At 39.3% G+C, this 12,228-nt stretch overlaps 2 protein-coding genes across 3 annotated transcripts in view; both read right to left on the reverse strand.

The window, feature by feature from the left end:
• Positions 1–10,957, reverse strand: part of WASF3 (WASP family member 3) — a 38,129-nt gene extending 27,172 nt beyond the window's left edge. For both annotated transcript variants that reach the window (XM_008153370.3, XM_008153369.3), the window contains exon 1: positions 10,825–10,957. In XM_008153370.3, coding sequence (XP_008151592.1) covers positions 10,825–10,957 — 133 coding nt within the window. The remainder of the gene's footprint in view (positions 1–10,824) is intronic.
• On the reverse strand, positions 4,376–5,022 carry LOC103296735 (ubiquitin-conjugating enzyme E2 L3-like). Its single transcript, XM_054719706.1, has one exon. The coding sequence runs from the start codon at positions 5,001–5,003 to the stop codon at positions 4,539–4,541; it is 465 nt and encodes a 154-aa protein (XP_054575681.1). The 5' UTR covers positions 5,004–5,022; the 3' UTR covers positions 4,376–4,538.
• Positions 10,958–12,228: the final 1,271 nt, after the last annotated feature.

Raw genomic sequence — 12,228 nt, forward strand, 5'->3', positions numbered from 1 at the left:
GGGTTAATTGCATACGCAGGCGCCGAGCAGCTGGGGTTGGGGCAGGGCGCTTGCATCGACACCATGGCAACAACACAGGCGTTCCACACCACCCCAGCCACTCTGGACCTCTGGGCAGTGTGGGAAGGCGGGAAGGCGGCTCCGGGCCAGAGCGAAGGCAGAAAGGCGGATCCAGGCCGGAGCAAAGGCAGAAAGGCGGCTCTGGGTCCGGAGCGAAGGTGGAGAAGCGGAGCGAAGGCAGTGCCGGCAGCCAGGGGAAGGGAGGCCCATTCTTGCACAAATCTTCATGCGTCGGGCCTCTAGTAATATGTAAGTGAAAGTCTGTGAGAATTCTTTGTATTGTTCTTCAGCTTTTTGTAAGAGTGGTATTATGTCAAAAAAGTTTAAAGAGACTTTTTACAGTACTTGTAATAAAGTCCAGTTGCTACTGAATTCCATAAAACAAGTCATAATTAGTGAGCCCTAAGCTTTTTTTCTTTTTAAAGTATTTTTTCTACTATGAAAGCAATCCATGCTTATGACATATAGAAAACACAAAAATAAACAATAAAAAATGGCCTTAAGTCCAATCTAAATCATCTACTGTTAACATTTTGATCTTTGTTGTGTTTATAAGTCTGTGAAAAGTAAAAAAACAAAAAAAAACACAAAAAAAACAAAAACATAGTATATATCTCGATTCTTTGAAATGTCTTTGTGAGTATCAATGTAATATATGCTCATGTAGAAAATTTGGAAAACTCAGGAAAATAAAAAAAATGTCATAGTTTACAGTGAACTTTTTGATATACTCTTTATAATATTCTTTTTAAGCATTTTATAAAAACTAAGATAACAGATGTTAATTATTAAGTATTGGCTGTCAGTTTATTCAGCAAATACTTATTTACTTATTAAGCATTGTATCAGGCACTTAAAGATATACGGCACTGTCTGGCCAATGTGGCTCAGTTGGTTGAGCATCCACCCATGCACCAAGAGGTAGCAGGTAGGATTCCCAGTCAGGGCACATGCCCAGGTTCTGGGCTTGATCCCAGTGAGGGGAGTACAGGAGGCAGCCAATCAATGTTTCTCTCTCATCAATGTTTCTCTCTCTTTCTACCTCTCCCTTCCTCTTTCTCTAAAATCAATTTAAAAAAAAAGATATACAGTAGTGAACATAGCCACAAAGCTTATATCAGACAATGTGTCACATGAAGGTAAGTGTTATGAAGAGAATAGATGGTAAAGGAATAGACAGTGGTAGAGGTGGGTGGTATTTAGGTGGTCACTAAAGGCCGCTTAAGGTAATAAGGGAACTATAAGATGTCTGGGGGAGGAAACTTCCAGGCAGAATGCAGAAACACGCTCAGGATGTGAGAGCAGCATCAAGGAGGCCAATGTGGCTGGAGCCTGTGAGTAGAGGGAAAGTGGTAGCAAAAGACAGAGAAATAAACACCCTGCCCTTTAGGGGTGGTGACTAGAGAGAAGCAGGGAGGTCAGATAGGAGGCTACTGTAGAGCAGTGGGAGACTGTGGTGGCTTGGACTGGAACAGCAGCAGTGGAGGTGCTAACAAGGTGTACAGATTTGGTACGTATTTTGAAGATGTCTGGTATGAGAGAAAGAAGAGGCAAATCAAAAGCACTGGAAGAGTGGAGTTCCCATTTACGAACACATGGGGGAGAGATAGAAGAAAGGAATCATTAGTTCTGTATTAGACATGCTGAGTTGAGATGCCCATTAGAAATCCAAATGAAGAGACCCACCAATACAAGTTTGAAATCTAGGGGAGAGGTCTGAACTGAGGACACAAATTTGGATGTCTCCATGTAAAGATAGTATTTCAAGCCATGGACCAGATGAGATTGCCTAGTGAATAGGAGCAGGCAGTGAAGACGGTCAATGACCCAGCCCTGGAGCACTCCAGCATACAGAGGTTGGGAAGATCATCAAAGAGACTAATAAAAAAGCGCCTGAAGTGGGAGAAACATGCTCGGGATATGAGAGCAGCATCAAGGAAATCAGGTAAGAAAGTTTCTCCAGAAGGAAATTATCAACGGATTCAAATGCTGCCAATGGATCAAGTCACAAGACAGAGAATGAGCACAGGATTTCACAACACGGACAGAAACGTCACTGATAACATTGACAAGCAGTTTCAAGAGTGGATGGGACAAAACTTCAATGAGGGAAGTGAGGGCAGTGGAGATATGAATGGTTCTTAAGGAATCTTGCTGTGAAGGGGAGCAAGAAATGGGTCCATAGGTAAAGACGGATCTTAGGTTCATTTACGTAGTTGGAAGATTTCTCAATATATTCGTATTTAGTAGGGATGATGTAGACAGGGGAAACAGATGATGCAGAGGAGAGAAGGTAAATGGATGAACATAAGGGGTTCCATGCTTTACATAGAATACTTTATTGTTTAAAGTATTACAATAGTAGTACAATGTACATACACTACTTTAAGGGAGAATGAGGAGGACACATAGTGCAGGCGCATATCAGATTCGGCAGAAGGGGGCTGTTTTGTTCTATGACTACTTTTATTTTTCCAGTGAAATGAGAATAGCAAGTTCATCAGTGGTAGGAAGTTTGAGGTGGAAAGGGAGGATAAGATATAGGCAGGAAAACCAATTAAAACAGAAATTACAGCAGGACTTCTGAGCAACACTGAGAGCTCAACTGAGGAATATGCTTGTAATTGTAAAACTTTCTTCTATTCTAATATAAGCATTTAAAGCTACAAGTTTCCCTCTAAGCACTTCTGAAACCAAATTCCACAAACATATTGGTATTTTGTGTATTCATTACCACAGTCAGACATAGTTTCTAATTTCCGTTTTTATTGCTTCTTTGATCCAAAGATTATTTTTGCTTCATTTTCCAATATGTGAGAATTATCTAAAATGATTATAATTATTATCTCATTCTCATTCCACTCTTTATGATATCGATATTTTCAAATGGATCACTATAGGGCCAAGCATATGTTTCTTTTAGACATTAAGAAAATGTGTGGGAGTTTTGTGTTCTACAAAGGGCAATAAAGTCATATTTGGTTGGTAATGTGGTTCAAACCTTCTATATCCTTACAGATTTTCTGTCTATTTTTTCCATCAATTACTGAGAGGATTTTGTTAAAATCTCCAACTATGATTCTGGGGTTATTTTTCCATTTATTTCTATTTTTATTCTATGTGCTTTGGAGCTCACTTATTAGGTACATATAAATTTAAGATGGTATGTTTTTGATAAATCTCTTTTATCACTATGAAATGTTCTTATATCTTTTATACTCTATTCGATATTAATATATCTACATAAGCTTTCTTATGTTTTATGTTTACATGGTATATATTTTTAGTATTTTCTTTATTTTTTATTGTTTAAAGTGTTACAAATAGTAGTACATCTCTCCTTTTTCCTCCACTGACCTCCCTTAGGCACCCCTCTACCTCCCGACACAATCCCTCAGCCCCCTCCCCCAGTGTCTGTGTCCATTGGTTATCCTTCTATGCATGCATACACTTATTTTCTTTAAATCTTGTCTTCATCCTTAAAAAAATGCATGTATGTTAGCCTTGCTGTTTTATTTATACTAATAAGTTCTGCATTTTAAGCAGAATGTTTAAAATGTTTATTGCAATTATTGATACAGTGGGTTTAATTCTATCATTTGGGTATTAGTTTTCCGTTTTTCTTTTCTGTTCCTTGTTCTTCTGTTCTTTTCCTGCCTATTTTCTGGGATAATCAAATAATTATCTTAGAATTCCATTTTATCTCCTCTATGTATTATCCTAGAGGTTATTGGAAATTAAAATATACATTCTTAATTCATCAAATTGTACTTTTAAGTAATATAGTATTTCATAAACAATGTAAAACTCAACAGTAAAAATTCCATTTATCCCCTTCTTTCCTTAGAGCTCTTACTGTATATATTTTAATTTCACAGTAAACAATAATTTTTAAATAAATAGATATAAATATATAATTTTTAAACATCTTTTGGTGATCTTTGTTCCTTCTTACAGATCCAAGCTACCATCTGGTTTCATTCCCTTCAGCCTAAATAATTGGTTTTTAGCTCTTTTTTTTTTGTACTGCAGGTATGCCAAAGACTAATTCCCTCACATTTTCTCTGAATAAAAATGTCTTTATTTCATTTTCATTTTTGAAGGGCATTTTCACTGGTTATAGAATGACAACTTTTTTCTTTTGTCACTTTATTCACTGCCTCCTGGTTTCCATTGTTTCTGATGATTAAGTCAGCTGTCATTTTTAACATTGTTTCCTCTATTTATTCTCTTGCTTCTTTTAAGCTCTTTAAAATTGTTGTTCTTTTTTTTTTTTTAGAACATCTTAAATTTTTAATCCTTTCTTTACAGGTTACCTAAGACCACTTTTGATTAAGAAAACTGTAGTAGGTTAGTAACTGCCATAAGCAAACGCCAGGTGGTGGCCCGTGTCAATTCTCCACAGAGTCCTGCTTTGTGGGGTGTCTGCACTGCTCGGGGTCTCTGCTCACACTTGCTGGAATCAATTGTGGCAGATTTTAGTCAACAGGTCGCTTTTCCCCAAATTTCTTTGTAAACTCTTCAGCATTCTTACAGAATTTTTTACAGTCCTTAGAGTATTTTTCAGCTAGGTCAGCCCGAAGCGGGTGCTCAGGCTGGGGGTCATTCACCAGTGCTATGAGAGACTGGATTACTTGGTCGGTTTTCGTTGCTGGCTTCCAGTTTTCAGCACTAATTACTGGCAGACAGACCTGTCCCTTTTCATCAATGTTGGGGTGATAGATCTTTGTTTTAAATGTAATCTTCGGTGGTTTGAATGGGTATTCTACTGGAAAGTTGATTTCGATTCTGAAGGCCCCCTTATCATATGGAGGGTTGTCAGGAACAATAAGCCCTTGCCAAGTCAATAAATTAGTTTCATCAACCTGGGTGTTACGGAAGTTTTTCATTCCACATTTGCGGATTTCTTCAAGCTCCTTCATCAGCCTCCTGCTGGCCGCCATCTTGGATCTGGTGCTGCTGCTTTCCAAAATTGTTGTTCTTTTAGCAATATTATGATGATGTGACAAGATGTGATTTACTTTTACACATCCTGAAATTTGTTGAACTTCTTGGATCATTTGGTTGATATCTATCATCAATATTCAAAATTTCTCACCCATATTTTTTTCTGCGCTATTCTCCTTTCCTCTTCTTCTGGAACTCCAATTATATATATGTGTTAGACCATTTGATATTGTCCCATTTGCCCCATATTCTGAATGCTCTCTTTTTAAAAAAAATTAAAAAAAAAATATATATATATATATTTTTTTTTTACAGAGAGGAAGGGAGAGGGATAGTTAGAAACATCGATAGGAGAGAAACATCGACCAGCTGCCTCCTGCAACACCTCCTACTGGGGATGTGCCCGCAACCAAGGTACATGCCCTTGACCTGAATTGAATCTGGGACCTCTCAGTCCTCAGGCCGATGCTCTGAGCCAAACCAGTTAGGGCTGAATGCTCTTCTTCTTTTTTTTTTTTCTTACTCATTTTCTCTTGTGAATCAGTTCGGATAATTCCTATTGACTTGTCTCCAAGCTTACTAATCCCTTCTGCTTATGTCCAGTCTGCTTTTAGGCCATCAAGTGAATTATTCCTGAGACTCTATTTTTTAGTTCTAGTATTTTTTCTTTTTTTCTTAATAGTTTCCATTTCGCTATTGAAATTCCTTATTTCTTTATACATGTTGTTGACCTTGTTCATTCTTTCCTTCAATGTATTTTTTATTCTTAGAATTTCCACCTCTCTGCTCATATCATCCATCTCTTCTAGAATGTTGTCTACTTTTTCATTAGAACTTAGCATATTAATCATATCTATTTTAAATTCATGGGGTGAAAATTCCAACATCCCTGACACATCTCAATCTGGTTCTGATGGTTATTCTGTCTCTTTATACTGTGGTGTTTTGTGTGGGTTTTTGCCCTTTACATTTTGATATTGAAAGGCAATCATGACATGGGTAAAAGGACCTGAGGTATGGTGGCCTTTAGTAATGTGTTGGAAAGGTGTGGGGGAGAGACGGTGTTCTATAGTTCTATAACTTTTTTCCCAGCTTTACTGAGGTATAACTGACAAAATTGTATGTATTTAAAGTATACTATGTGATGATTTTACATGCATAAATTGTGAAATGATTACCACAATCAAGTTAATTAACACATCTACCTATAAATACTCACTCAAATGCCTGAGCAATCATTAAGTTCAGGCTTCATTAATTATCCAGATGGAAAATCCTCATCACCCATCCAAGTACTAGTATACCTCTTTTCTCATTAATTGAATGCGTAGAATTGAGAATTGAAAAGAGAAGTTAGCCTCTTAAAATGACACAATTTTTATCTTAAAAAGAAATAACCACATCATCAAGTCACATAGTTCTTTTTTTTTATAAGAACACTTACAATCTATTACCTTAACAATTTTCCATTATACAACATAGTATTTTAAATTATAGTCAGCTTGCTGTACAGTAGATTCCAAGATCTTACTCATCTTATAACTGAAGGCTTCTACCCTTGACCAGTACCTCCCAGCCCCCACCTCCCCCTACAACTCCTCCCCTGGTAATAACCATTCTACTATTTGTTTCTATGAGTTTGACTTTATTTTTAGATTCTACATATAAATAAAATCATACAGTGTTTGTCTTTTTCTGTCTGGCTTATTTCACTTAGCATAATATCGTCTACATTCATCCATGTCACAAATGGCAGCATTTTCTTCTTTCTTGTTGCTTAATAATATTCCATTTTGTGTGTGTGTGTGTGTGTGTGTGTGTGTGTGTATAGTAGTAGTCGTCGTCCCCCCTTATCCATGGTTTCACTTTCCACCGTTTCAGACTGAAGCAGACAATGTTCACTCCTATAAAAGAGCCTGCTTTGTGGAAGAATACTAGTTTAGGTTACTGATAATCACAATCACGTACCTGATATGACAGATCATAGTAAATTTTTAGAAAAATATTAAAATCTTTAAAATCTTCCTTCAAAGTTTTTAGATGGGGATCTGCATATCGGTCCAGTTGGCCCACCCCAATGGGGGCTGATTGGGGGCAGGGCTGGACAGGGCAAGGGGTCGCAGTTGTTCCAGTCATTCTGTCATTCGGTCACTGGGCTTTTGTTATATAGGATTCGTCAGCTCAGACAGCCATAACAAAATATCCTAAATTTGTGTGGCTTAAACAACAGAAATGTATTTTTCTCACAGTTTTGGAGGCTGGAATTTGGGGTCAGGGTATCAGCATAGCATCGTCCCATACACCAGAGAATGGTGGATCGATTGCCAGTCAGGGCACATGCCCAGGTTGCAGATTCAATACCCAGTCCAGTGAGTGCAGGAAACAACGGAACAATGTTTCTCTCTCCCTTCTTCTCTCTTAGATCAATTAAAATGAATAATAAATAAATAATGTTCTATAAGTATGGTTTTAACAGGAAAGACATTAGTGATCTATGAAGTGAAAAACTCTTTAAAACACATATATATACAGCATGACCCCATTTAAAAAAATATTATTGATTTCAGAGGAAGGGAGAAGGAAAGATAGATAAAACATAATGATGAGAATCATTGATCAGCTGCCTTCTGCATGCCCCTACTGAGGATCAAGCCTGAAACCTGACCAGGAATCATATCGTGACCTCCTGGTTCATAGATCGATGCTCAACCACTGAGCCCCACCAGCTGGGCCCCATTTTTATCAATACCAGGCACATGAGGTACATTGGCAAGATCTCACTCCTAGATGAAAGTCTGAAATTGCCCAAACTCCTTTGCAGCTAGGTTTCTGGATATGAATTGGTTTCTGTCAATTGGATGCACTTGCACAATATTTTGAAGGCAGACGTGGGGCAGAGGCATCTTCCCGCAGTTTGGGCTGTTTGCTGCTGGTGATCATGTTTGCAGAGATGTGGAGGTTTTCTGCAGTGGAATCCAGGCTGTGCACAGGCAGTTGTGGCAGAGGCAGTGCCCAGTGACCTGTTTTGTGGGAGTTGGAGGGTACTTGTGGGGGTAGCAATTCCCGATCCCCAGGTCACAGCTGTGCCAGAGTGTCCTAGAATTCAGTTGTGGCTGAGGGGGCAGCTCCTCCCGCTGGGCATGGAGTGTTTCCTCCAGGCCCAGCCTAATACCCACTCCTCCAGCTTTCCGATGATTTCCCAAGCACCAATTCCCTGTGCTAAATTCTTTCCTGCCTAAAATAGCAAAGATCTAAAAACATTTTGGATCCTCTACTTTCAACAAAAACAATGCTGCACAGGGTCAGGGCTGAGAAGTGGGTGAGGTGTTGTGGAAGGCTCCCTTCTTTGAGTCTCAGCTTTCTCTTCTGTAGAACCGAAACCAAAGATAATCTGTTCATAGTTACTGAAGACCGTGGCAGCTGTGTTTCCCGAAGATGGCCACAACATTTCCTATCCCTCCTGTGGCCTTGCCACTTTCCGCCACGGCCTCTCTCTTGAAGCGGGGCTCTAACGTGCTGGTAGCCAGTACAGTGGTTGCCCACAGAATTCCCAGGCAAAGGCCGACGCCCATGCCGCTGGCATGGGGCCTTGCCCTCCTGACTCGCTTCCTCTCCGGGTGTCCCAGCACCTCACTGCACACCATGGCCCACCTGCTGGTGCTGCAGGGCCCAGCGGGTGGGGTAAGAGCCCAGGTCGGGCCTCGTTCCTCCTGGCTGCTGTGTGCTGCCGCACCCTATGCCCCACAACCCCTATTCCTGCTGCTGCTCCGACAAGGGCCAGACGCCCGGGTGCTGTGTGTGGCCCTCGGGGACTGCTGTGGCCACCAGGAAAGCCTCCCCACCCCATCCCCGATTCTGGCACCCTGATCCCGGGTCCACTTCTGCCAAAGATAGCTTTGCCGATGCAGCTGCCCAAGACAGAGTACCTCCAAGGTCCCCAGACCCCAAATTTCTGCCAGCCATGGCGGTTGGCCGGTTGGCCCCATCCTGGTTGGGGTGTTGGGGGTGATCCTGCCTGGATCAGGCTGGTTGGCTGCCACAGTGCATGTCATAGCCACTGGTCATTCTGGTCGTCCTGGTCATTCCGCTGTAACGGTTGCTGGGTTTTTATATATATCAATTACACTTTGATAGGTTGAATGGCCGACCAAACGACTGGGCACTTAGCATATTAGGCTTTTATTATATAGGATGCCAATAGATATTACAGCCATAAAAACAGGAGACTAAATCATTCTAACAAAAATATATGAATGCAGGAATCTAATGAACAAAATAAACTGATGAACAAAATAGATCCAGAGACATAGAACCATGAAACAGACTGATGAATTTCAGAGGGAAGGCGGGGGTGGGGAGGTGAGAGGGGAGAGAGTAAACGGGGAACTTATATGCATATATGTATAGGCCATGGACACAGACAATAGTGTGGTGAAGACTTGGGAGGGGCGGGTGCAGGGTGGAGGGGGTCGATGGAGAACAAAAAAACAAAGAGGACATCTGTAATACTTTCAACAATAAAGATAAATTTAAAATATATATATATGAATGCAAACAGAAACATTTTACTCTTCAATAATTTGCAAGTTACCTTCCTATAATTATACAAATTTACACATTTTATCAACAACCACTACCAAAAATCAATTATGACTTTATATTCCAGAAGAAATCTACTGTGAAATACATTTAACTAATTGCCAAGTTACTTTTGACTTAGTCAATGATTACAGATGTATTAAAAATTAGTAAGTAATACAGTACAATTCTTTCTAAAAATACCTATCTATCCATAATGTTTTTTTCTTAAAAATAAAAAAAAAAGTGCTTTAAGTTTTTTAGGAAACATAAAAAACTTATGTTTTTTTAAAAATAAAAAAAAAAGTGCTTTAAGTTTTTTAGGAAACATACCCTGTGCTTGAGGCTACCAGTATATGAGATTTTATGGAGGATTTTCTAGTTATTAACAGTTTCTGAAAAACTTAACTGTGAAAACCTGTCATCCAAAATGCAGTGAACCTAAAAGGAGTGGGATGAAGTGAGAAAACAAGATTATGTAAAAAGTTAGGGGGAAAAACACTGCAACTTCAAAGAGTTTTGAAGGAAAAGGATTTTCAAACACATATTTGAGGCTTAAAACATGGAATATTCCTCAGGTATTTCATATCAATGCTCAAAATGAGAATAACAGAACGTCTTCCTTATGCTTGAATTTGCTTGTATTTATATACCCTATGCATGTAATATGTACCTGTTCTGTATATCTGTAACAATTGTATTTGACTTCAATTTGGAATCAGCAAATCTCATGATTTTTTTGCTTTAATCTTTGATTAATTTGGAGTATTATTCAATTGACAAATATTTATTGAGTACCTACTCTGTGCTAGATGTATTACGGGTGTTAACTAGTTTCAATTTACTACCTTTTATATAAGTTAGTCCTGTCCAAGTTAAACAAAATACTTAAATAAAGTTTATAAAGCTAATTGTATTACGCTCATTTTCATAAGTTTTAAAAATTGTGTAAAACTACTTTATATCTACTCATTTGGCCTCATCTAATAATTTGTGAACTGGTCAATTCTAACTTTATGTCTTGCTACATAAAGCTGGTGCTACAGGCCAGAGAGGGTGCTGCTGATTTCACACTGGAACATGTAGGAGGGAGGAAGGGCAGTTCCTTCCCTCAAAGCTGCAGTCTCATCTTTGGACAAGCACATAGCTACTGGATTGAAATCTATTTGCTAATATTGAAATTAATAAAATGCAACTGATAATAAAAAAAAAAGTTGATCTCAAAAGGAGATGACTTACTTAGACTGCTTAGCTGGCGTATGATAGCAGCAAGGGTACTATTGGTTACACATTCAAGTTCACTGGTAATCCCTTCGGGCAGGGCGCCCCGGCACAGGTGCCGGGGTTCGATGTTCCTCTTCACTAAAGGCATGGCTCACAATCTGAAAATTAAACAGACATTTTTAAAAAGGCTCATTGCACTTTTTAACAAATCTAGAGTCTTCATTTCCTGGAAAATTGATGCTTTTTCCCAGCAATTTTCATTATCCTGTCATTTCTACATAAGAGAATCTGCTAAATATGCAACAGATGTTGAATAACTTAAATGAATTCTATAGAGATCAAAGATAAATGTACAGTACAATTCTATTTTATAGAAAAATAATATATGCAAGATTTCCAGGTAAGCATAGTGAATGAATACATCATCTTACCTTCCTTCCCTTTCCACTGAAATGACAAGAGAGAGAAAAGGTGTGAACCCACAAGAACTAAGAGCAGGACACAACAGCCCTAAAACTGTGGACAGAGCTTAATCAATTTAAGACTAGGCTGCAAGTGGAGGGAGGCAGGAAGTAAGCTCACCTGAACACATAACCTTGCCAAATCTCCTCCACAAAGTTCAGGAATGGGAGATCCCAGGTAGCTATGAAATGGGGCATCAAGGGGTATGGAAACAGAATTGGTTTTTAAAATCCATTTATGAATTCCTTCTCCCTTCTTGGGCTGGCCTTCTTCCACCTCACGCAGCACATTTTACTCTCTGGAAGAGGTGAATTCAAGCACCTGGACTTGAGACACTAGGCATAGCTCCAAGTTGGGGTAGGCAAGGCACTGAAGCCCATGGTATGAAATCAAAGTCTATGCTGAATGCTAAGATAGATATGCTTCCCACACCCCCGCTCCCTTCCCACTTGGCTTCCAGAACACGGGGGCCTGGTTTTTACTCCCCACCGAAAGAGACCAGAGCATTCTTCCCTAAAAAGTGTTTGAAGAGAAATCCATAAACATTAACACTGGACCTCCTATTGAAATATCAACCAGGTCACCGTACAGTAACACCTGTCAATAATCTCTCCCAACACACAGTTTCCAGTCGGCTTTAATAGCTTAGACCTAAACAAAAGCAGAGGATCACCAGACACTTCAGGAAAGCTTCCTGTTACCCTGGAAATTCCTTTCATGTTTCTCCTTATAAAGTACATTATAAAAAAAATTAAACTTTTTGTTTAAGGAGGCATTTAGAGTATCAAATCTACTCATGCAACAAACCTATTGCTCACAGCACAGTGGAAAAACCCAGTGAGTGTCACTTTGACAAGACTGTCATACTGCCCAATTTGCAGCCGCAGAAACACAGAAAAGCCTAGAACCTTGGTGACATCTGTTAGCAGTCAAACCAGCCTGAAAGGCCAACCTGGA

This window comes from Eptesicus fuscus, chromosome 7, assembly GCF_027574615.1.
Source record: "Eptesicus fuscus isolate TK198812 chromosome 7, DD_ASM_mEF_20220401, whole genome shotgun sequence".
NCBI classification, from domain to species: Eukaryota; Metazoa; Chordata; class Mammalia; order Chiroptera; family Vespertilionidae; genus Eptesicus; species Eptesicus fuscus.

Coding starts and splice junctions, on each gene's coding strand:
- LOC103296735 (XM_054719706.1), bottom strand. CDS start 5,003: ATGGCGGCCAGCAGGAGGCTGATGAAGGAGCTTGAAGAAATCCGCAAA.